Here is a 26,164-nt window from a genome sequence, read left to right on the forward strand (position 1 = left end):
CAGCTCTCTGCTCTCGCTGACGTAGACCCAGAGTCTGGAAGCAGTGGAACATACTGCTCATGAGGGTTTTTCGTCAAAGGTCGTGCTCCTGCATACATGCGTGAGTCTGAGGGGTGAAGGGTGGGGGTGTAGAAGATGGTGGATGAGGGCTGGAAGGAGGTGGTGGATTAGGGAGGGAGGGGGACTTCTACACTCAACGTTCCCGTGGACACCTTCCCCGCCCGGCTGAGGGCTGTGCTATTATCAAAGCATGGGAGCATAACTTCCTTTCATTCGCTCTAAGGACACACCCTGCACCCAGAGCGATATAAGGACTCAGGGTAAAGGCAAGGAAATACCAGGGGCTTCTGCGATCATACATCATCTCAGCCTACTCCTGCTCCACCTCCTCCTCCTCCAAATCGTGCTATATTCCATCCTCCTCCTCCTCCTCCTCCCCCTCCTCCTACTCCTCCTCTCCTCCTCCATACCCCCTCCTCCTCCTCCTCCTCCTCCCCCTCCTCCTCCTCCACTTCCTCCTAATCCTCACATATTCCACCCTCCCCCTCCTCCCCCTCCTCCTCCTCCCAGCCTCTTCCTCCCACCCGAGCCTCTTTTGTAGTCCTAATTACACACACAGCCATGTTGTCCCTCTCACTCAACATGGTCCTAATGTCATTGTCAGCTCCGTGCCACAAAGTGCTCCGGGCGCGTGTCTGAGGAGCGTCCGGACCGGCACGCATACTGAGGGAGGACTTCAGCAAAACACCACGCTACACCCTAGCATTATGTCGCTCGTCATCCAGGAAAGATTACAAGGTAGGGAGCAGAGCGCTGCTCAAAGGAAGGAGGGACAGGTTGAGGTAACGGACACAACTGCCACAAGACACGGAGACACTTTCTGAACCAGTTGTTCTTTTCTTCTGCTCCTTACCCCTTAATGAGTTAAGAAGAAGTGTGGGTGGGGGTCAGGTGGTTCAACAAAGAGTGTGTTGGTCCACCTGTCGGCCTCTTTCTGTTCCAGTTTGCGAGGGAGAGAGGGAGGGGGGTTTGGAGGGCTGTCACTAGGAAGGCCTGGGAGGCGGCCCCTCCAGCCTATGGGTGAATGGACACACGCTGCAGGTGCCTAATGAAGGGCCCGTCACACGGAGGGGCCCCCCAAAGGTCACCGTTAGATGTTACCTACAGAGCCTTGTAATCTGCAGACTCCCCCATGCACACACAAACAGAGGGCCGCACGTGTGTGGGTGTGTGTGTCCATTTGTGTGATTGTGTGTGTGTGTCCGTATGTATGTCTGTGTCTGTTTCTTTTTCATTTGTGTGTTTGTGTTTTACCGATTCGTCTCAATTTGTGTGTGCATGCGTCCATATACGTGTTTTCATGTGTGTGTGTGTGTGTGTGTGTGTGTGTGTGTGTGTGTGTGTGTGTGTGTGTGTTTGTGTGTGTGTGTGTGTGTGTGTTTGTGTGTGTGTGTTAGGACACTTCTGAGCAACCATATGATTAATCCATAGAGTCTTCAAAAGGGAAGTCCATCCGGGTGTATCACCAGTGGGAGAGTGGAAAAAGTGTGTTTTTTCTGCACAGGGAATAGAGGAATCACCCATTAGCTCATTGGGACGTCTGCCAAGGCGTCTGGTGGGAGGGTGGGAGCAAAAGTAGAGTGCATCCGCTCTCACAGCCAAAACATGCCCCTGCAACCATCAGCCATTTACTAACATGTGCATTCCTTAAGTCGCCTGCCTGCAGATGCAAACAGACAGGAACAATGCACTGGTGGGTCCAGGAAGAGACCGCCTTCAGCCCTGGAGAGAGGAGAGAGTTCATATGATCCATTATGTGTTTTCTTCCTGCGCTGAGCGCAACAATGCAGTCTCAACGCTGAGGCCTGAGAAAACAACCACTCCAGGCACTAAACGTTCCAAAATAAAAGCGCCAGCCAGCTGACAGTGAGAGAGATATCCCGTGGGAACGGGAACAGGAGCGAGCAGAGGGTGAAATGAGGCGCATCGGCTCTTTACCCTAATCATTAACCATCCAGTCGCCCTCCAGTTCACATTACTTTCCAAGGAATTTATGGCTATTTCAAAGCCTCATCTGTCCTCTTTCCTGGCGTTTAATCCTAGGCCGGACGTTATAGGTTACTATGGAAACCACATGATCGTCTTCCAAGATCCTGTCTGACATGACAACCATGGAAATCCCTGTAGAAATCTAAGCTAGGCTGTGCGATTATTATCACAAGCACCTTGTCGATCATCCTTAAAATACAACGGTAATCCTACGAAGACCAGGGGTTGGTGGACCCACCTGGGGCCCTGCCCACCGAGGGCACACCGCAGGTCACAGGAAGGGCTGAACCAGAACCTCCCTCTTCAGAGGAAGTCAGGAGGGCACTTTGAAGGAAGATCAAGGATCAATGAGCAGTGGGACCTTCTAAGCTCCAGGCAATCAATGTTGTCCTCAAGAGAACTTGTTATAACTCTGGTCCCTCAGAGTGGTTAAGTGGAAGGAAATAGACAAGGAAGCAAGGAAGGAAGGAAGGAGGGGAGGCAGGAGGGACGTGAAGAAGAGAGGGAAGGTGAGGAGGTATCCCAATGAAAGCGGATGTCCAATTTTGAACACTGAGTTTTACCCAGCCTTTGAGCGGTCGAGTCATTTTATCACTTGATTGATTGTGTAAACTGACTGCTTGAACATAGTCTAAGAAAGCAATGTTTTTATTTTCCATTATTGGTGGGCATCTATTCCATACTTCCTTTGCACCAAAGAATGTGAAGCCCATTTTGATCTCTCCCCCCCCCCCCCCAGACACAAGGGTTATTCTGAGACACGTGTTGGAGCTGTTAGATCATGTCTGTGTGCGTGGGGTTCCCCTTTCCCAGACAGCTCTAGCGAGCAGCCATAAATATTGCCGTGAGGTCACCACTAACGTGTAATTAATTTGGTTCCTTGGCAACGAAGGGGGGCCGAGTGTTGTTGTGACAGACCCCCCGGCCCCCTCCATCAAGTCCATCACCTGTTGGACTCCCGCCAGGCCTGTTAACCCAGGGGAAACCCGAGACAGGACCCCAGTCCTTCTGCAACACATGGGCACTGCTGAGCTACGAGAGGAAAGAAGATGGATTCAGCTGTGTGGGAGTGGATCAATAAATACACAGTGTGTTGACCCTGGTATCATACATGCTCCGTTTGTTGGTTCATTTGTCTGGTGGTTAGGGTGGATTCTGGACTATTTGTTGTTCTACATCGTATGCAGTTAATAAGATATGTTTCCTGTATCTTAAATGGACTACAAATATAAATACCCAAGTATATACAGGAAGTGTAAACTTAACTCCTTTTGTATTATTTTTGATAACATTGATGTTATTCATTTTTGGGCAAAGCCTAAACTTTGATGACTATCTACCCAGAAAGCCTCCCCTTTCTTAAAACAACATTTTGGCTACATATTATGGTATGTAGTTCGTATTTTCCACTCACTCACAGTGATTTCTCCACAACTGGAAAGGGAACACCCTATGGCAGAACTCCATAAACAGAACAATGTAGGTTGGGAAAATAAATCCCTTCTGAACCATTTTTTATAACAATTTAATATATTCAGTCAACAATGAAATATTGGTAATGGACCAAACTGCACTTTACACTTCTGTCCTCACTTACCCCCGCCAAACCCTTTCATCTCAGTCTGCCATCGGAAAGCACCAGCCAGCAGTGTTGCCAGATTGGACCAGAATTCCCGGACAATCTGGCAACACTGCCAGCCATCCCCCCTGCCAAAAGAGCTTGTTTCAGCATACATGTTTCCGTGACACCACTTCAAACTGCAGGGGGTGGCTGCATTGCCCGCTAGGAAAGCACAAACAGGCCTACGTGGAAACTTTCCTCCTGACGAGAATGAAGCCAAACATCGTTTCGCAGATAGGACCTGGGATCCCCTTTTGTAACAGGAAATGAGGTCACTATCAATAAAATACTCGCTAGCAGAGCACTGTGAATGCCAAAGAAGCCTGACCCCTTGTGGTGTTGGCTGTCATTACCGCAGGAACAATACAAAACAAGAGTAACCAATAAAGAATGTAGCAATGTGCTAATGGGGAGACTGGGAGGTGACCTCCACATCAGGGTCCTGCGTTTTTGCCACAAGTGACGACTTGATTTGGTTAATTGTCCACAGGGAGTCAAGGCATGCAGAGGAAGTTATTCCACTTCCTTTCCCAGAGTCACCAGTGTTCAACAACCAATCCCCTCTCATATTCTTACTACTTGTGTGTTGTGTGGGTCAGACACACACAAACACACACACACCCACACCCACTCTCACACACACACACACACACACACACACACACACACACACACACACACACACACACACACACACACACATACATACACACGCACACGTACACGAAAAAACTCCAACTCCACATTGAAAGCTCTCAAACCCCCTCCATCTGGACTTGTGTTGGCCTGAGGCAGGAACAGAATGGCGGTCAGGAACCCCAACTCCAGCGAGAGCAACTTATCTGATGGTAGGGGCACTGTAAGAGCTGGGCCATTCATCAAAAGCGAGGCGCAGAGAGAGAGTGGTAGAAAGCTGATGGGTCAGGACAATACATCCAACATCTGCAATCACTAAGGTGGGACATAAGGGTTTTTCTGCTATGGTCTTTCCCTGTCCACATCCACTGGTTTATATCTACTATTCTATTTCTATTTCTGCGTTCCAATGCAGTACCACTAGTTTGATAGATTAACTTGACTTAACACAAACACAGACAATTTGAGCATCCTTGACTGGTTAGTGAGTATAAACAGTCATTAGGTCAGAGATAAGGAGGTGCTATGGAGGCTCCTCCCAAGAGTTGAGCACCATTATGGCTTCCTCAGGATGCTTTGCTCATCCGGAGGTTACCGGCCCACTAGTGATAAAGATATAGATAAGGCGTAGAAAAACATGCATCCATTCAACATAAACAAACAGAAAGTGAACGTGACCGGCTGATCCTGAACTCAAAGTACACACGATGTGCAAACACCACACGACCACTGCCTCTCTGCTGTGTCAGTCATCAAACATCTCCGGCCAACATATTTTCCATATCATCATTAACCCCGTGTGAGTCAAAGGGCTCTCTGTGTGAGATGGAGCCAGATGGGGCTACCCCCCCAGCTGTTGTAAAGTCAAGAGGCTTGTCTACCTCACAGAGCGTGGGCACGCCGCCAGTGGCTGAGCTAATAGTACGGCTTTTTATGACCGCATTAAACCCATACAGAAAGGGTAGAAAAGCTTGACTAAAGTGTGAACAGTGAAAGGGAGATTAAGAAGAACCTGTCTGCAACTACGGGCTCTACTTCTGTGTGCTCCTTGTGGTGTTAATGTTGGTTTACCGAGGAGAGGGTGACAAGCTTCTCATTGGACAGGTAAAGCAGAATAAGACACATGTTTTACACAGGTGTGGGAAACACAGTTGGTTTCCTGGTCCAGCTGGGAGCCAATTGGCAAATATGCCGTGCTCTGCCGCTTCTTGTTTAGTTTGAGGTTGTATGTGTTTTGGGTTGGCAATAGCATGTCATATCCTGTCAGCATCTGACCAGTCAGGGGTTGGCTGGACCTTTTCAAACCTGGACGTTGTTGTCGGCAGCATCGATGCTGAGAGGATGAAGATTCATTATACAGGCCAGGAGAATATGCACTTGCATATGCATCACATTCTGGGCAAAGCATTAGAATACTCTCAGTTTCTGTTTTGAAAATGTTCAAACCTTTTTTCATGTTGCATAATGGACTCATAGTTCACATTAAAATGCTATTGACACACAATGCCATATCATAATTGTTTGCATGGCGTTTGGAGACAAGTGGATCCAACCTTGTTATTATCGATGGTGAATGTAAGCCGTTTACATCTTGTATATACCTTGACTATAAGGCCTCCTTTGTTTCCTTTTGCTTATTGAGTGTGAATGTGGCTGAGCTCTTGTGCGCGTGCAGCACAGACTGGACATTATACCGGCATCATGCCTGCAGCATCTGGCTCGCACTGTTTCTCCCTCCTTAAGCTCTACTTGTTCCACCGACGATGGGGGGAGGAATCACATGGCAGATTTATGAATAGTGCTACTTTATAGTAAACTAGGCTGAGTGAAGCAGCACCGATAGCATTTAGTACTGGTGAGAGAGAGAGAGAGAGAGAGAGAGAGAGAGAGAGAGAGAGAGAGAGAGAGAGAGAGAGAGAGAGAGAGAGAGGGAGAGAGAGAGAGAGAGAGAGAAGAGATTGGTATGGTGTGGCAAACATAACATTTGCATTTTACACTTTTGTAATGGGAGTCCTTTCTGTAGAAAGGAGTTGTTCAGACTTCCCTGTAATAACATCAGCATGTTGCTCATTTTGTGGTTTGTTTGTTTGTTAAATTCTTTCGAATTGTTCACCATCCTCCTTCAGGATATAGACCCTAATTGGGTTCCTCTGGCCATTGAAAAGATACAACAAAAACGAAACAATTGAAACACAATTGGCAGGACACACATGACTCACAGATGGACCGTGGCCAAAACGTCATTTCCATCTCCAAAAAAGGATCTTATCATAATTTTGTCATGAACACAGGACCACCTTAACCCCCCTAGGATTTTAAGATCTGAGTGTTGTTACAGCAACATGGGTAGACATAGTAGGCCCAACTTGGCTTTGCAGGACTAATCTCCAGTCTGTTGTGTTGAAAGCTAGCATATGTAACACAACCTTCTGCTGGTAGAATTGGCAGCCAGCCCCGCTCAGGAAGCCACTTCTTACTGAGGCACTTTGGGAATATAGAGGGGGACATTGTGTCGCTGCTAGCCGCTTCCTGCTATCGGAGCTAAACCAGAGAAAATATGTATCTGGGCCGCTGGTAATACTCTCGCTCAACTGTGTGTGAGCGACACCACAAGGCTGAGCCAATAGAGCGCTGTTCTTCTGAGTCAGTGGTACCCTGATAAGATCGCCTGCCCCCAACTGGTTTTGGTATGCCCCCAACTGGTTTTGGTATGCCCCCAACTGGTTTTGGTGTGCCCCAAAACTTAGTTTTGGTGTGCAACCCCAAGATTCTCCGCCGCCTAATCTGGCCACAACTAGGGAACATTTCCGACTATGGAAGGTCTAGATAGAAAGTGGAGGCGACCACATTCAAAGAATATAGGGTCAATCTCGTTAGCAGGCAATTACTAGACCTTTAGGATTACAAGCCTTATGAGAGCACACAAAGCATATGGGTATGTAAGTAATAGCATAATGATGATGCGATGAAAATCCTATGGTTGGCCCTTTTTCACATTCCGCAGAACTCATAGGTAGTCTGTTCTTTGTAATTGCTAAATTACCGAGTAAACAAATAATCTAAACATTTGATGAGGTAGCTTGGCTCTCAATTCTCACCCCAGCCCATTTCTGTGTATGGAGCGCTTCAGGATACCGCCTGATGCATTGCAAATTTAGAACTACACCGCCATCTAGTGGTAGCTTGACGGTTATTCAATCTATTGAGTCTGTTGTGACCTTCCAAGGCTGCCATGTCTCACATGATAACACTTGATTTTATATTCTTTGCTAGTCTTCTCTATTAATTTATCTTAATTGGATTCATTAAACAATTTGATTCATGTAGTCACTAAACTCTCCCATATTCAGCTTATATGAAGGACATTCTCAATGCAACATGCAATATGTCCTTGAGCACAATTCAGTAACAGAACTTGCTTGTAGTTTGCCAAATAAATAATGTTAAAATGATTGAATAATGTCATCAGACATTATTCGATCATTTTCTTATAAATCTTGCTCGGACGGAACGTTCTGTAAACAGACACAGGGCATATTTAGTTGAAGGTTTTAGGAAGACATACACATTGAAACATATCTCTTTTTCAAATGGATTCTTTATTTTAAAGTTTTATATAAAAGAACCTTCATATCCACTTTAGGCAACAGTTAGAATGAGAGTGGCTCTCACAGCTTTAAGGTGAAGTCTAAATGTGTCAGTCGTTTCCCACGTTCACACACAGGCACACATTCTCACACACACACACACACACACACACACACACACACACACACACACACACACACACACACACACACACACACACACACGCGCACACACACACACACGCGCACACATACATGCACACACATAGTGTATTGGAGTTTGTTTGGTGCAGTGGTCCCAAACCTAAGTCTATTAGTAGACAGCCAGAGACAAAGACTCGACAACGGGCAGCTTGTAATCATGATTTCTTCAGGGACGGTATTATCTTCAAGGCATGTCAAGTAAACACAGAGTACCGGGAAAGATGTCTCGTCTCACAACGACAACGGTGCGACATCGCCTGAGCATGTGGCGGCTGGCGGCGTCGGTGAGTTAGGTTTGAAACCACTGCTTTGGTGCAACTCTTTAGCATGAATATATCGATTTATATATTAAGAAAACAAAACAAACAGTCAAATAAAATACATCAGACATCTCATACACAGCACCACATCCTGTGTCAGGCGAGCCATTACAAGAAAGCAACAGCTGGAATTAAAGGCTACACAACAGAGGACTGATTTTGTGTAAGAAGAGTCGGCACACTTCAGTTGAACGGTATATGTAGCTTCAAAAATACACTGAGACAGAGAGAGAAATGGGTTCGCATTGACGCATTAAATGACAAAACACTCCCCCGCATTCACCATTGCAAATGGTGTGCCGTGCAAACGCTACGGTGGTCCTCAGAGAGGCACTGAAAGACCCCAACAGCTCGGCCCCTCGTCAGGGTACACGCCCTGGAAATCACATTGGTTATCATGGTTGTTAAAAACAAAACAAAGAGCTAAGTTGTAAATCTATCATCACAGCACCTTTAGGGGAATAAACATATTGTTATTAATATATCCCTAATTTATATTCCTCATTAATATCACCTCCCCCCTCCCCCCCTTACGACCAACACTCTTATACTGCAAATACAAACACATGTTTACAACACGTATACACTCACACTCGCCTGTGCACAGGCACATACGCACGCACACGCTCCAACTCTACCCACACTCATCCATAAAAACAGAATAAATCATACTAAGATTGTTGTCGTGGTTCATCACATATCTTGTTGGTTTTTTTGACAACAGCACACGCTATTGTTTGATTTGACTCTATTGTGTTATTTTCATTCTATGAAATCTGGCTTGGATCAGCGCAAACCGTTGTTACAAGACACCAGCAGTCGTTCGAATCATTTGAAGACTACTGTGATCCTTCGTGTCTTCTTCTCTCCAACATGACGCAAATAACTAGAGGTGGCGTGTGACACACCTCCACGCTGCCGCCAGAAACAGCTCCTGTTTCATTCTGTCCATTCTAAGAAAAACTAAAACACAAAAACAGGCAAGCGTGATGACTCACGTCGAACGGATCGCTGTCTTCATCCGCCGGAAACCCACATGACTGAAAGAAGCAGTAGGTCCCCAAGCTGGGTGACCCTTTGCTGGAAAAGCAAAACCAGCGCTTCAGATAAATAATTAGCATTTGCCGGAGCGGCTCCAAGGTAGAAACAGAAGAGGAAATGCGGGCGGGGGGGGGGGGGGGGGGGCGCCTCAGCGCTGATGCTCTCTTCCTGCTTTAACCGGCACCGTGGCCCCTACACACACACACACACACACACACACACACACACACACACACGTGTGGCCCTCGCCCTCGTGCGTACAGATCACACTGACCGCTACCGTGGCTCCAACTAGCTCGTCGCAAATGCATATACAGTACACACTAAACAAGTATCTCCAGGATTATTAGGTCTATTGTGAGAGGCGGGCGGGGGGGGGACACCAACGGCGGCCACTTGAAGAGACAGAGACAGCGAGGCCATGCTGTGACGTCAGGGGAGGGGAGGCCGAATGTAGCGCACCACCACCCTACCTCGGTGCGCGTTCCCAAAACACACAGACCACAGTGCACACAGCTTGATACACTGGATGAAAAACATAGATAAAAAGACTAAGGTTGGCAATCACACTTTGGCCCAATCCCATTTCTACCCCTTTCCCCTTCCCCTTAGCCCTCCCCCTTGTTTTGAAGGGGTAAGGGGAAATGGGATTGGGCCTTAGGCCCAATCCCATTTCTACCCATTTCTACCCCTTCCCCTTAGCCCTTCAAAACAAGGGGGAGGGGGAAGGGGTAAGGGGTAGAAATGGGATTGGGCCATTATGTCCCCCCTCTGCTCTGTAGTGTTAGACTCTGACTGCCGTAGTTCCCGTATGATTGAGACCCAAGACGGGCGCTACCGCGAGCCTGAGGACCGTAACATTACTCAATAGTTCATTCTTTTCTCCCTTGGCGTCAAATGTGGACATTATTTTTTCAGCCTTCAGAGAAAAGCTTATTTTTGTGCAAAACATCTGCAGGTGGGCCGCGCGCTACACCTCGGGCGGCGGCGGGGCCACCTCCCCCTGCGCGGCCGAGCGGGCCCCCGCCTGGCACGGCCCCGGGGAGCGGTTGTGCAGCGGGCCGGGGGGCCCCTCCTCCGAGCCCGGGGTCACGACCCCGCCGTTGGCCTGACCGCAGGCCACGCCTCCGCCCTCGCCTCCGCCCTCGCTACCTTGTTTTTGTTCTTCTCCTGCCGCCTCCACCGACACCTCCTCCTCCTCCTCCCTCTCCCCTGTCCCTGGGGCCCCCCCCGGGGGCTCCGGGGCCCCCGGCTGCACGGGGGTGAGCTGGTAGTACAGCAGGGAGGCGGAGGGCTCCTCCGGGGGGGGGCCCGTCTCCTGGACGTCGGGGGCCACGCAGAGCACGGCGGGCCCCGGGGGGAAGGAGCCCTGCAGCAGCACCTGCTCCTCACCCGGCTCCTCCCCGGGGCCCGGCAGCCCCCCGGGCCCCGGCGCCGACGCCTCCGCCTCCTCCCGCTCCCGCTCGCGGCGCTCCTGCTCCTCGGCGCTCTGCAGGTGCAGCACGGCCGTCTCGTTCTCCCGCTCCAGGACGTCGCGCTCGGCCAGCAGGTCGTGCACCGCCACCACCGCCTCCGCCTCGCTCTCCTCCAGCTGGAAGGCCCCCGCCGACAGGGAGGAGGAGGAGGAGGAGGAGGAGGAGGAGGAGGAGGAGGAGCAGGGCAGCTCCGGGGACGGGGGCCCGGTGGAGGCGGCGGAGAGGAGCAGGTCGGCGTCGGCGGGGTACTGCTCCATCCTCTTCTCCAGGCCCAGCTTCATGATGGTGTGCAGGTAGTGCGTGCGCACGCGCAGCGGGTTGAACTCGATGCGGCCCGCCATGTTGCCGCAGCCGTCCCGGGAGCAGCCGCACGGGAACGCCATGCGGTCCACCTGGGGGGGGGGGGGGGGGGGTGAGATGAGCTGGACGCTTGGTTTGGGTGGAGGACATGGAGGTTCTGCTAGGACCTAGAGGAGCCCAGGCTAGCTGCGTATCATTCAGCAAGGAGGGTCAATAGGGGATACACATAATAGCATAGGGGACACCTTAGCTAACTTATGGATCATGGTTTATTTTGTTGCATTCACAACAAGAGCCATTAGGTTGATGATGATGTATATGCTTGTACTTGAGGGCAGGGTATTATTAATTTTTCCCTCCCATTCGAATGTTTCGGAAATAAGATATTGTCGGAAGGCTCAGTAGCGAATAGTATGAAGAAGTGTGATTCTATAACGCCACAGCATGGCAGCATGGTGCTCCATCAACTGTACTGAAGCTATTTGTTATCCTCAATTCACAATTCTGCTCTCAGCACACTAATGACCACATGACTCCAGATAACTATTACACTGCGGCTCCACCGCCATACATGGGCAGTCACTTCCTATGCAAAACGAGCCTTTACCTTCTCTCACACACACACACACACACACACACACACACACACACACAGACACACACACACACACCCCCCTCACCTGGCACTTGATGCCCGCCTGGCTGCAGCCACAGTGGCGTGGGTCGCAGTACAGGCGGCAGTCGCAGCCGCACTCCTCGCGGGACAGCCGGATGGCCCGGAGCTCCGCCTTCTCGCGGGCGTCGATGCGGGCCACGCCCGAGGCCCGCAGCAGCGCCCGGCGCCGCTTGGTGGGCAGCGGCTGTAGGAAGAAGCAGTCGTCCACCTCCACGGCGTCCACGTCCAGGTCCTCGTCCGACACGTCCTCCAGCGTCAGCAGGTCGGCCTGGGAGCACTCCACCGTGCCGTTGCGCGTCAGCTGCACGGGGCGGGTCGCACAACAAGAGGGGCTGTCAGCGACGTACACACACACACACACACACACACACACACACACACACACACACACACACACACACACACACACACACACACACACACACACACACACAGACCAGAGGGGCCCTGCTACTCCTTGGTATGAGGAGGCTCAAGTGTGGGATTAGCCCCTCAGTGGTCAACGGCTACGAGGAGCCAGGATCTGAACCTCAGCGTTACAGAATCAGTGTAGCTGCTTGAACTCAATCTGGAAGGTACCATTCTAGAGACTAGACTGTTGATGTGCTGCACACTGGGCCATCCTGCTATATATATACTGTATATATATATATATATATGTATATATAAACTACAAACTACTGCTCAAATGCCAATAAAATTAGTTTAATTGAGCTATGACCCAGACCTTGATGAGAAAACTGTACAATTATGAAACAAACCATTAAATATTCAAGAATGTTTATTATTATTTCAACAACTGCTGCTGGCGTCATGACCACCTTGGATGTCAATGGGCAGATAGTTAATTAGTGGCTGTCTACAAGCAAACTGGAGCAATGCCCTGCAGGGCCAACTTGCAGAGCCTGTTAGGTCTGCCTTACTCTCTTTCTTCAGGGAGAGGGGTGGGCAGAGTTGCTCTATTGATCTATTTTAGCCGGCAAAAAGCAATTTTGCTCAAAAGTGGAACAATTGATTTGATCTAGCAGCAGATTGCCCCCAAAGATTGAGCCTCACACAACTCTGTACTGACCCAGAACTATGAAGCCCAAATAGAATCAAGGTTGAGAAAATATTAGGGTGATATCTCAAAGCCATCATCATTTCACGGCCATATTTATAATTCGTTCCAGCGTCGGCCAGTTGTTCTACTTAATCTCCGAATAAAGGTTCTCCGGGGCAGAGGGGGGGGGGTCTGACCTTCATCTTGCGGGCGCTGAGCTTCTCCTGGCGGAGGTGCTGCCGCAGCGTGTGGCGGTGGCTGCTCTCCTGCTCGCGGGCGAACTCCCCCAGGGTGTAGTGGCGGATGGAGGAGTGGTGGCGCGCCATGCCCAGCGAGCTGCCCCCCTGGCTTGGGACGCTGGTGAAGCCCTGCCGCCGCGGGAAGTAGTACACCGTCACCAGGTCGAAGCGCACCCGCTTCCCCCCCGGGGAAGGCCTCTGGCGTCGGAGGATGGAGGTGGCTGAGGGAGGGGGGGAGGGGGAGAGAAGAGAGACAGAGAGAGAGAGAGAAAGACAGAGAGATAGGTAGTAGTATAGAGAGAGAGAGAGAGAGAGAGAGAGAGAGAGAGAGAGAGAGAGAGAGAGAGAGAGAGAGAGAGAGAGAGAGAGAGAGAGAGAGAGAGAGAGAGAGAGAGAGAGAGAGAGCGAAGGGGGGAGAGAGAGAGAGAGCGAAGGGGGGAGAGAGAGAGAGATTAGTGACGTGTGCTTAGGGGTAGACGATAGACCTCACTCTTGTTACTAATGTTCTGTTTTACTGTCTGTTGTCTCTTAATGACAACACATTTTTTTATTGACAATTAGCTAATTACATGCATCAGAATGTCATGAAACAGGATGTACATAGCAGACTGTAATATTGTATATTGCAACAAAACAGAAACTTATGCAACAGAATGAATAAGAACTGAATGTAATTTATACAATATGTAGGTAAGGTAATAAGAGTGTAATAGAACCAAGTGGTAATGTAACACAATGTAAAGTAAGAGAATGGAACGTAACGGTAGGTAATATAACAGGAAGAAATAGAATAGAAGTTACAGAACGCCATTTATTCCAACACAATGTAGAGTACAGAATGGAACACAACAGAATAGAACGTAATTACAATGGAATGGAATAAAACTGAATGGAACATCTACGCTTCCTAGCATTCCTAGCACTGTGCAATGTGTGTGTGGTTGTTAGTATGTGTGCATGATCAGTGTGTGTGCAGAGGGGGGGGGGGGGGGGGGGGGGGGGGGGGCAGATGTTGCTTGGTGATGCATACGTGCAAACGGTGCGCCAGACGGGGGATTGAGGCTGTCACAGCTGTCGGCGCTGTCGCTGCTGGAGACCTCATCGTCTGAGTCCTTGGGGGTGGAGAACGCTGAGCTGTGGTCCACCTCCTCATACCGTCGCTTGAGGCCGAGGGACGCGCCTGCCTCCATGGAACCTGGGAGGGGAGACAGAGGCATGTGGTCATCACTGGAGAGTCCTAGGCAGTGCCGGCGTCTGGAGGGAAGTATGCAGAAGGCGTGCAGTGCATTCAAAATGGAGCCTCGTGATAGGAGTGGATTGTTGCACTTTACAGTCCGAACACACTCCATCACTTTATGGTTGAACATCCTTTGCACAAACCAAATGGGAAGCTGACACTGTACCGTTCTACTGCGCAATATATTATATCCATTATTCATTTATTAGGCTTAATACAGTGGAATAGTTTTTTTCAAATGCTTATAGCATTATTCTTCTTGTTACTTACTCGGATAAAACGTTGTCCTTCTACATTTGACTTGTTAATTTTGCCTGCATTGTTGAGGAGAGCTTGTAACTCAAGTATGTCATTGCGGACAACAACAGATATTGCCTGTTTGTATTTGTGTTGTCCATTTGACGAAAAAAACGTCAACATTAACTTGTTGAAGGTTAGACTGGGCACTTCAACTCTGATCTTCAGAAGATCAAGACACAGTGGGTGATGATCTCCTTCATAATGGGATGAGAGCTTCATAATGGGTTCCGGAGCATCCGGGGAGATGAGAGCAAACTTGGATTGGCTGACTGGAGCACGCCTAAACAACACAGCTATCATCTGGTAGAAGATAAAAAAGGAAAGGTGAGGTAAACTTCCGGTTTCTCTCTTCCCCCATCTGTATTCGAGCCCAGTCACCCCCCTCCCTTCACCTCCGTCTCACATGAAATCCTACCCAGCTCATCAAGTCTGGGAACGTTGCCACGGCAACCCCCAAAAGCATGGGTTGATAAGGGAAAAGCCATGAATGAAATTGTGTCTGCGGCTCTGCTCAGCCTCTGAATACTGTGGGGTGGGGATGGGGGGGGGGGGGGGGGGGGGGGGGGGGGGGGGGGGGGGGTGGACACGGGAAGCAAGCCTAGTGGGAGGCCAGGGGGCTGGAAGGAATCATGCAATGAATCATAGCTTTTCGGGGTGGGAGTCAATACGCTCTTCTCTGGGACCACTAAACCTCAATTATTTCGAAATACTGTACACTGGTTTGAGCCTGCAGGCTTCTGATTCAGGTAATATTTGATACATCACACAGTGTCATTCTTGCTGCATGATTATTATGTTGTAGGCCTACATGAGTATCAAAATAACAGTGGATATCAAATCCTTTAATTGAAAGAGTTTACATATAGCATTTGCTAATAGCGTGATCATAAACCAAATCCCAAAAGAAATGCAATAAAATAGGCCTGAACTGTCAGTGATGGAGAGGTTGACAAAACAAAGGTCCTGAGACCTTTATCCTGTGCATATCCGTATTGGAGGGACTTGAATGCGTGTGATCATTAGTAGGCGTCGTTACCGGTCAGGTGCTTTGGAGCAAGCAACCCGTTTGCAGATGCAGCAAATAGACACAAACGAGTCGGATGGGGAAGTCGTCGAAGGATGGAAATGACATTGTCATAGGTCTACGCCTCGATCGCCCTCTCTCTCTCAGGACACACAGGACAGGTCACCAATTTATCATGAGCACAATACGGAGGAAAGGAAATCATTCTTACCTGGGACAGAAATCAGGACTCCGATTCAAAATAAATAGTGGGATGGTTCCGTGTTTTTGGTCAATGGGAATCGAACATTAATCTGTTTACTGTTGGAAAGCTAAAAAAATTGTCCAAAATAGAAAACACTTGCATGGGATACTACAACCCGTTGTAAGCCAACGTGTTTTGAATTAGTGTTGGCTCTATTTGTCAACTGTACTGCTGTTTAAAAGCCAATCAGGCTACTTAGGCTTCATGTTCATTGTTCTGCACACTGGAGACCAAAGAAGAAAAGGCTGAATTCGTGGCAATCGTTCTGTTTAAACGTTGCATGCCTATCTACTAACGACGGGGGGGGGCAGTCGGCGGAAAGAAGGACGTCATATGGTTTAGCTGATGTTTATTGCCTTGAACATTATCGATACAAGATGATGTAGAACGCCGAATGTCTTGTCTTCCTGGTACGAGACTTGGAATTGCTTGAAAAGGGGAAATCCGCTGACATCTGGCTTCGTTTATCCTTTAAATCACAAGGGCGGTTTCTATCAGGTCGGTTTTTCTTGCTGTCTTCGTTGATAAAAGCAAGACAGGTCCTGTTGTATTTGATGTCAAATGTTGCGATTTTCCTGTCGAAGTGACGTCCTTCTCCCCCTTGCCCCCTGCCCGGCTGGTTGTTACAATGTAACAATGGAGTGGGACATTTTCTACGGAGCAATATATACTTATTGTGACGTCACAAACATGCAGGCTTGCCGAGGATACTGGGAAATGTAGTTAAGTCCCGGCTTCTTTGTCTACCCTCTGCTGCAGCCAAAGGAGAAGGTATTCTTCATAAGCTCATAACAAAAACATGCCTGTTTTATTATATATTTGAAACATAGTGTAAAGCTTCATCGGTGCAGTTTGAAAATTAAAATAATAAAAAAACGTCTTGACAGTAAGCTGGCTACCATGACAGCAGTGGTAAATGCAGTTTGAGTCTAAAATATATGTAACAAAGGGAAGTGCATGTACACAAATTACATGACATAAGATTGCCACTCTTCAAAGCAGACATTGAGAGATTATAAATCACCTATCCTTAAGACATGCCAACCTCCAGTGTAACAGTAAAAGGGCAAAAAATACAGTAGCCATTGTTATGAAGAAGTATTTCAATTATGCCAGCATGGGACACAGCTAATGGACTCTCAAATACCCATTCAAACACAAAACACACCTGCACCATGCAGCCTCACCAAGCCAAACAAACGACATACTGCGAGTATGCAATACGATGATAGAGAACCAGGTTTGCTAAAATAATAAGATTACAAAAACAGTCCATACGATTTGTCATGAATACATTAAAAGGTAAAATTAAGGTTTGAACTGCCCAAAGGCGCTGTGATCTTGAGCCTTCGCCGGCACAGGGATAGCGATGGGACTTAAGTGCAGTGCCACCGTGGCCACGGCGCCAGGCAGTGTTTCACCAGAGCTCAGACAGCTGGAGAAACACTAGGACCCACTGCCCCTGCCTCAGGACGTCCACTTTGATGGCGCCCTGCGTCGCAACATCGAGATCTGGCCTTGTGTGTTAGCGTTGTCTTGTCAATCCACCGCCATGTGTGTGTCTGAGCGGCTGAGGGGGCGAGGATCAGCAGGTACAGGAGGCAGAGAGAGGCGGAGGGAAGAAGTGTGGGGGGGGGGGGGGGGGGGGGGGGGGGGAGGCCATGATTCCTAGGGGTCAAGTTCTTCTCTTTTTATAGAAAGCGGTGGACAGATTACTTCAGCCTTTCTCAAGCACAGCGCTTTGGCACACCAGGCGCCCAGCGAGCATAGAATAGCGTGACATCATCTCTTCCTCCACGCGAGGAGAACGTAAAAGCAACACATTAAGAGAAGGAGAGTGGCGGGCGCTGCCTCAGTGGGGCGTCGTGGACCGGGGGCGTCGGTATTCAGTAAGGTCAGGGGGGGGGGGGGGGGACCAAGCGCTTCAGTCACGTGATCCATCACGGCAGCGCCCCGGTAAGTGGGCGGCCCGGCGCCGGCCCCTAGACCAGCGGGGGGAGAGAGAGAGAGAGAGAGAGAGAACAAGAGAACGAGAGAGAGAGAGAGAGAGAGAGACTACCCGCGCCAGTGTTGACCGTTCACTTCAGTATGATGTGGTAACCGTCGCTCGTGTCATCTGTTGAAACAAATAAACGTATTAATTAGATCCAGGTCATCACGGATGTTTTTTTGTTTTTTTTACTCTTTGCGGTTCAGTTGTACTTCGTTCGCTTCCTACCTTTCATCGTGTCCAAGACAAAGCACACCTCGTCCTGGAAGTTCTGGATCATCTGATGAAGACACAGGGGAAATTCATGAGAAAAATACTTCAAAACCAAAGCATGAACAGAGGAAGACGGGAACAGCCTGTAAAGGGCCCCGGCGGTTGGTCACCTCATCGCTGACCAGTACGTGGATGCCCGTGGGACCTTGTTTGAAGATCTGGTTTATCTGTCTGGGTGAGATGTTGAAGAGCTGAGCGATCTTCTCTGTGAGCTCGGCGGCAGTGAGGTCCTCCAGGTAGATGGCGTGATAAACTGTAGGCGGACGTTGGCATATTTATCGCTGTTTTACATAAGTAGTGTGGTACAGTATGGGTACAAAGTTATTTGCATGCATTATAATGTGCTAGGCTTGAGGCGAGACGGATGACTATGGCTGCGAAGAGGCATTCAAATCCAAAACGGCTCTTAAGGTATTCACTTCCTACTGGTGTTAGATGCTCTGAGTGAGTGAGTGAGTGAGTGAGTGAGTGAGTGAGTGAGTGAGTGAGTGAGTGAGTGAGTGAGTGAGTGAGAGAGAGAGAGAGAGAAAGAGAGAATACAGACCAAAGAACGTGTTGTTGGGCGAGTCGCCGTTCTCGTGTTTCTGCTGCTGCTGTTCCCGGGCCTGCTGGGACTCCTGGCACACATACACCGTCAGCCTTGGACGGACCACCCTACACACACATTTACCAGACGCTTTTATCAGAAGAAACAAGATATATCGCCGTCGGAACAGTAAGGATGTTCATAGAACCAATTGCCAAGCACTAACAATCGCTAGGTTAACCCATTCCCTGTATGCAACAAAGCTAGTTAGGATAAGATGCTACACAACTAAGTACAATTTTTTGTGCCAGGACGTACCCCCCCACACACACACACACACACACACACACACACACACACACACACACACACACACACACACACACACACACACACACACACACACACACACACACACACACACACACACACACACACACACACACGAGAGGGGGAGACCTACCGTCCCTTCATGGCGTTGAACAGCCGGATCCCGTCGGCCGGCCCACAGATCTGGATCACGTCTTCCCTGGTGAGCTTCAGCAGGTCGGCCCCTGAAGCACAACGCAGCAATGGGTAGTTAACACCAGCTAGCTAGACTATGATACACTTTAAACACTCGTCTTCGGCAACATGAGCGCGAATGTTTTTTGAAACCTAACTGGCAACGGACAATCGTGACGAACTATGACGTAATGTTTCGAACGCGAATTACGTAGGCGGTAAAATTTTTGCCCCCGGTACCATTTTGGTGTGACAGATCCAATCGAGTCACGACTGATCCTAGCAGTGGCTGGTCTCCTTACGGTCGTCCCTGGCGATGTGCAGCGCTTTTATAAACAAAACTGAGCTCGAGGTGTTGCAGTACTACTGTAGCCGACGGTGGTTGTCTGTTTGAGCTCAACCTGTGCGTGATCAAACAGACCTTCTCCAGGTGCGGGTCCTACCTGAGAAGTTGGTGAAGAGGCGGCTGAAGGTGGAGAAGCGGTTCCTGTGGAGCCATTGCAGGGCATCCTGTGGCGTCGCCGTGGGCAACAGGTTCTGAGGGGTAGACGTTGAGGACAGGCAGGACACAAGGGCCAGGGGATAACGTTAATACTGTTGAGCGTCTCAGTGAGACCAGGTGCTGACCGTGCTGCCCATGTTGTTTCCCCCACACCCTCTTCTAGCTTGTTGATTTTTCGGGGTTCCCAACTTTGTCGATATTTCAAAGAGAAAATAAAATCAGGATCCATGTGGCCAGACTTGAAACACACTCTGCCGGTGTACAAATGTGCCTTATTATATAAGTATCCATCTACATTGGAGATAAGACTGAATCAACCTCAAAGTGATTCCTTCAATTTGGAGGCTACAGAGAAACCGGTGGCTAAGACAATGTCAATGTGCGGACATTGTTCCAGGTTCACAGTGGTCCCCTGTTGCTGCTGTCCACTAGACCATTAATGCACAAGGCCAGCATTACAACACGTTTTTCTTAGCAGCCATACTCTTATTTACTATTGAACAGCAGGTCTCTTGCTTTGGTCCTCTCTCGCTTATTGTGGCTGTGTACTTTTAAGAGACATAATGCTTGGGAGAATAACATTTCACTATTCTATCAGCGTGGTCGCTGATAAAACACGTGCATTCCAGAACCTGGTCCTATTAGATAATATCACTTTAAAACATGTTATAGATAAGCATGGTAAGCATCCCCTCAGTCCTGGAACTGAATATTTTTGCTAAGAAGTAGAATGAGGACATGCCTTGTTGCTGTCATCGTTGTACGGTTGAAAACAAGTGAAAGGTTGGGGCTGTAAGAAAAATTCAAGTTAAAATTTGCCATGACATCGTTAGTCACATAAACTTTATGTTTTTTGTTTTCTGCATTCACCTAGATTGGATGAAACACTGGGACAACAGGCAATAGATGATAACTCAATGATGCACACTACTCAATAGAAACATCTGTGTAGTACAAATATTGCCAAACATAATGTTATATGTGCAAAAATGTATATGTCATACAGTTCCGATATTACAGTGCCTGCGTGATGCAAGTAACTACTTCTTCCGATTCAAGTTGGGATTGCATGCGGAAAACATAAAATTGATAATGCTAAAGATCATAGGACTCGTGGTGTGAGGATCCAAATGATACAACGAAGACTAAACGAACATACACGTTAGATTCTGTTATACTTCTCGTTCGTATGAACGACAAGTATGATGTTTTTAGGGATAACACATATTTAAGAGAGGGAGGGGGTTTAAATGAAAACATTCTGACAGAGGGAAAATTATACATTTTGGGATAAATCTCTTTTTGACATTGGTCTCCCTAAAATAAAATAATAATAATAAATAATAAATATTGCAAATGGGAAGAGATGTACCCAACGCTACTACATGGTGACCGGTCTGAACAAACATACGTTATATAACTTATTCATTGATACTTACTTCTACTACCACCGGGACAACCGGCTCAGGCTCACTGGGCGATCCGTTGCTATAAAAAAGACAGACGTAAATGAATACCTCAGACGGGAAACTTACTCGTGTGCTTCTCTTTGGTTCCATACATGTTCCTTATTTAGGGCCAACAAACACACAAACAACAAAACTGAGTAACATCTGAGTAAGTTCCCCTGCTGCCATACCCTTCTGACACCACCACAGGGAAGGTGGTGTGTGTGCTGATGAAGCTAGGAGACGGGGAGTTGCTGACGTAGGTCACCTCAGGCCAGGGAGAGCACTGCAACAGACCAACGGTTGACTTTAGAAACTCCTCCAACAACATCTATGAAGAAAGCGCATCCGTGCCGACTAAGAGAAGGCAACTGCCATTGTGTTGGGTTTGGATGGCAGATGTACAGTAGGGCTTTGACTCCGAACTTCGTTATTCGAATATAATTAGAATATCAAAAAATAAATCAACATTCGAAGGAATATTAGGAAGCCCTTAATATTCAAACCTGTTATGGGCAGGCCAAGAAGGAGAGACGTCGGAGAACCCGACGCAGTCTATTCATAATATTGTAATGACCACGGAGGAGGCAGTGAATGAAGAATTGATTAGACAGCGATTTATTAGAAACCTAATAAACCGTTGGAACACGCAAGACCATAACCATAGCAACGCGGTAATCAAACCTCGCGAAGCCCAATCCAGGTCTTAGTGAAGAGATTTAATGGTAAAAAATATTATTGATAAATATTCAAATATTAATATTAATAAACAAACAAACTTCAAAAATGATTTTTGGGCAAAAGTCAAAGCCCTAATGTACAGTGAATTCAGACACAGCTCATTAAGGAGTGGGCTCTGAGGCGTTGGGACATCTTGCTCAAGGATGCTTATAAGAAGGCCAGATAAGGCAGGGGATTGAACCCGGAACCGTTCTGTTAGGGACACCTTAGCTCGTAGATGCCGCCAACCAACTACTGATCAATCAGGGCCACCCACCCGCCCACACAGTTGCTATACTGACCTCTGTGAGGATAGTGGTTTCGTAAGAGGACTGGTACTTCTCCCTCTCCTGTGGCGCCCGTTTCTCCATCTTCTCCCGGTCCGTCTTCTGCTTCCTGTCGGCGCCTTTGGGCTGAGCAACCGCCACATTCGACTCATTAGCGCCACCATGCAGCACAGAGCAACACTGGTGGTACGACTTAAAAATGGTGGGCATGACGGAATGGTGAAAAGAGAAACGGTGTCCACCTTGAAGACCTTGACCTGGCAGGAGGCCGAGTGCTGGTGCTCAGTGTACTCAATGCTGTCGTTCTCCTTGAACGTGTCGATCTGGATCCGGAAAGGCACGCCTTTCTCCCCTCCGTGCTTTCGCATGGTGAACTCTGTGCTGATGCAGTGAACCTAAACAACAAGAGAGCACACATCTCAGAATATTCTTTTGGGCAGAAGAGGCGAGACGGCATCCAGACAAATGTGTTGGGGTTTGGGTTTGGGTGAGTATTAAAAGGAAAAGGAAAGTTTAACCATAATTGGCAAATTATATACTTGGTTCAATATAGGAAGTGCATTGAGTCTGCCAAACTGAATAGGTACACTGAACAGTACAAACTAGCAGAGCACAACAGAGGGTTCACAAAACAACAGGGTTCTCGATGGCTGAGATCTTAGACCGTCAATCCATCGCACTAAAGAAAGGAGAGATTCAGGAGGGAGGTGAACAGTGTGGACTGGTCAAATGACAGTGTTTGTTTGTCATGCTACCTGGATAAAAACTGAGGTTCTTTTTGATGGGTCCCAAAGGAACTCCACAGTGTTAAGCTGAGTAGGGTTAGCCCTGGGGTCGATCATGCCAACTGACATGGGGATATCTGCAATGGATCAATGTGAAACAGGTTATTGTCAAATGTGTTCTCAATACACGCCACTCTTTTCCACAACATTACCATGGCTCACTAGAACCCTTTCTGGCACACAAGCTAAAACACCAAAATCAAGCCGATGTAAACTACAATGCCAAGCCTCAGCCACGTGTCCCAATGGATATCTTTGTGAAACGTGACCTTTCCTTCTCTGTAACGCATCAGATTGGTTATCATAATCCGTCACACACAAATCTCATCCGGTGGCCATGAGCCAGATCCCCCTCGCTGTATCCCCCCAAAGCGGACCAGCGACTATGTGAAAGGGGCTCGGAGAAGCTCCGTTCTTACCCAGGTCCAGGATGCGGTCCCCGGGCCGGTTCCAGCGCCAACCCTCCAGCTGCTGGTGTTCTGTGTACTGCAGCCGTCGGTCATGGAAGACCACACGGATGATGCTCTAAGGTCGTACAAAACACAGAAAAGTGAACAACCTGGCACTGCTGAATACCTCCAAACAACAATTAGGCAATGTTCTGGTTATGGCATCAAAATATTCACTGCCAATAACACGTACATAGAAACAAGGGAAACAGTGAGCTTTAAGGTTCGCTTAAAGTTCAGACAGCTAAATGCCTTCACAGTGATGCAGCCCTTACGACAAGCAAAAACATTGCAACTGTAAGTTTGGTCAAATCTGAGCTGATCATCATATGAATATATTTATATGATCACCTGATAACTCTTAAGTGAAATACTAGGTTGGAGGCTTACCTTCACCATCTTACTGGTGATTTCAGGAAGCTCCCCGATTTTCCGATTGTCAAGCATTCGAATTTCATAGGACTGTCCTGCAACAACCAATCAACACATTGTTATTAGCCGTTAATGTGCCCGGGTCTTTCCAATAATGTTGAGATACATTCGGTAAATGGTATCAGTCATGTCCATCATGTGGCCGGCGCTGGGTGCGAGTCGGGCACTGACCTTGGTTGAGGTAGGTGAGTGTTTCGTCATGCAGCTTGATGGCCGGCGAGGTAGCTGCACACAGAACATACTGGAAGGGCAGGATCTTGTTTTCATTATCCGGGGGCAGGTTGGACTCTTCCTGCTTGAAGATGGGCAGGGCGAGCACGTCGCTGAAACAACCAAAGAAAATAGCATTTAGCGTTTTAATCTTTTCAGAAATTATTTCCTTTGGGTTCATTCTATGCATTCCAGTGTTTGTCTGAGAGGCATCAGAGCTTTACCCATCTAGTTGGATACAACTGGGCACACATTAGTTGCATTAGTGCATTGTCGAAAATACACACTGGCTTGCAGGGTGTTCTCAGACAGAAATTCATCAATTCCAATGAAAGCAAGTTGGACGACACCAGCCAATACCACGGTCTCCAGGCTGTGGATCCCGTTTCTCCTCTCAACCCAAGAATTTCAGCAATGAAGTGGCTCTTTGCAGGCTTCGGTGGGTCATGTAATGGTGCACTCGCTAAATCAACAAGGACACAGAGTGTTTTCTTTTCCAAGCACTACGCCTGAGTCAGCAAAATCGTATTTAATTGCACACACAATCGCCAAACTTCAGCCATCTGTTAGAGGGGCCATTATTAAAAGTAGGTTAAATTGGATATACATTTATCAAAGTGAATACATTTTCAGTAAGGGAGATTGGAATAGGAGATTCACATTTAAGAGGTGATTATTAGGCTTAAACCAATGTTTTTCGGGATATCAAATGAAATATACATAAGATAGTATATTAGTGCAGCAGTCATTGCATTGTTATTATACATGCATAAATCAATGTAGCTAATCGATGTTTTAGCTAGTTATTATTTAGGCTTAATTAAAGTTATCAATTTCATACATTGCCTAGAATACATATTTTTGTGTTCTGTATGCTGTATTTAAGTTTAGAATGGGTTGCAATAACACAAGTATATGTGGTTGATAAACAAAAAAAAGTATCTCTTGATAACAAATCACTGTGTGGCAATGTACTACTTAATGCATACATTTAAACAGTTATAACTACAATTCTACAAGGAATAAAACGATTAAGTTTGTCTGAATTCATGCAGTACCTCATACTGTATGCCCCTGCTCCCAGCTCTTGGCCAATGCCCGAGAGACTCGCATCGAAGTCCTGCACCAAGCCTGACTCGATCACCTCGTCCGTCAGGGGCAGCTTTAGTGCCCACGCCATGGTGACGACGCTAAAAGCTCACGGAGCGATTCCGTTTAAAGTTCCGCCAAGATGTCCAGCTGTATTAAAATAAATGCCAAACTTTTGGTGGAGAAAGACAAACACTTAATTATGACATGAGCAACTTAAATACACATCTGAACCAAAACGGACAAATGACTGCACATGAAATGGACAATCAAAGAATAAACCTGTAGGTTTCCACTAACTACATGGCAATTGATACATTATACATTACATGTAGTAGCAACCACAATACCTAAAAAGATCCCTTCCACACAATATGCTGCCGAGTTGGCAAACATGGATTGAGTTCAGAGTGCTTGTGCACGTTTCATTTGATACACCTCACAGTTAGTTATGTTATGACTGTGTACCCCTATACCATGCACAGTACAGAAACATAACCAACCTTCGGAGGAGCGAAGTGTGGCTTGCGGCTAACCAAGTGAGGGCTTCAGGCCATCGTGTCGCACTCCTTCCTCACGTACTAAAATAAACATGTCAAGCTATTCGCTCGGTTATCGTAAACGCTGAGCTAGCCGCTAGCCTGCATGCTAACGTAGCTCTCAGACCCTTTAAGTGAATCTATGGCCCTCTATGTGTCCTTATGGGGTTTACCTTACAGCTAAACGATTATGACGATGAAAACCCGATTCAATAAGTACCAATTAAATCCACCCTCATGGAACATGGATTAAGAATATACATTTCTTTTGTTTGTTTATCTCTCTTCTTCTCTATGACAAACCCGCAATATCCGCTTACTCCTATTGTAACGTGGGATGGACGTCACGCCTCGTTACCGCTCTCTACTGGCCGGCGGGAGAACTACTGTAGACACAAAAAATTATAGCGCGTGA

At 47.7% G+C, this 26,164-nt stretch overlaps 2 protein-coding genes across 3 annotated transcripts; both read right to left on the reverse strand.

Annotated features, from left to right (window-relative positions):
• Positions 1-7,886: 7,886 nt before the first annotated feature.
• csrnp2 (cysteine-serine-rich nuclear protein 2) lies at positions 7,887-16,243 on the reverse strand. Its single transcript, XM_030353984.1, has 5 exons — positions 15,963-16,243; positions 14,221-14,385; positions 13,149-13,411; positions 11,914-12,210; positions 7,887-11,325 (listed from the first exon to the last, which is right to left on the reverse strand). The coding sequence occupies exons 2-5, from the start codon at positions 14,378-14,380 to the stop codon at positions 10,429-10,431; spliced, it is 1,617 nt and encodes a 538-aa protein (XP_030209844.1). The 5' UTR covers positions 14,381-14,385; positions 15,963-16,243; the 3' UTR covers positions 7,887-10,428.
• Positions 16,244-16,781: 538 nt separating this feature from the next.
• Positions 16,782-26,097, reverse strand: tfcp2 (transcription factor CP2). Of its 2 annotated transcripts, none has more exons than XM_030353995.1 (17): positions 25,714-26,097; positions 25,180-25,360; positions 24,083-24,234; positions 23,870-23,946; positions 23,450-23,555; positions 23,001-23,107; positions 22,488-22,640; positions 22,261-22,371; positions 21,430-21,524; positions 21,230-21,278; positions 20,533-20,580; positions 19,732-19,825; positions 19,248-19,338; positions 18,803-18,912; positions 18,369-18,511; positions 18,214-18,265; positions 16,782-18,111 (listed from the first exon to the last, which is right to left on the reverse strand). In XM_030353995.1, the coding sequence occupies exons 2-17, from the start codon at positions 25,299-25,301 to the stop codon at positions 18,074-18,076; spliced, it is 1,548 nt and encodes a 515-aa protein (XP_030209855.1). In that variant the 5' UTR covers positions 25,302-25,360; positions 25,714-26,097; the 3' UTR covers positions 16,782-18,073. The 2 variants fall into 2 exon arrangements, with proteins under 2 accessions (XP_030209855.1, XP_030209862.1); XM_030354002.1 differs by having other exon boundaries at positions 25,180-25,382; positions 25,714-26,086.
• Between the last annotated feature and the right edge of the window lie 67 nt (positions 26,098-26,164).

This window comes from Gadus morhua, chromosome 1 (assembly GCF_902167405.1).
Source record: "Gadus morhua chromosome 1, gadMor3.0, whole genome shotgun sequence".
Lineage (NCBI taxonomy): Eukaryota > Metazoa > Chordata > Actinopteri > Gadiformes > Gadidae > Gadus > Gadus morhua.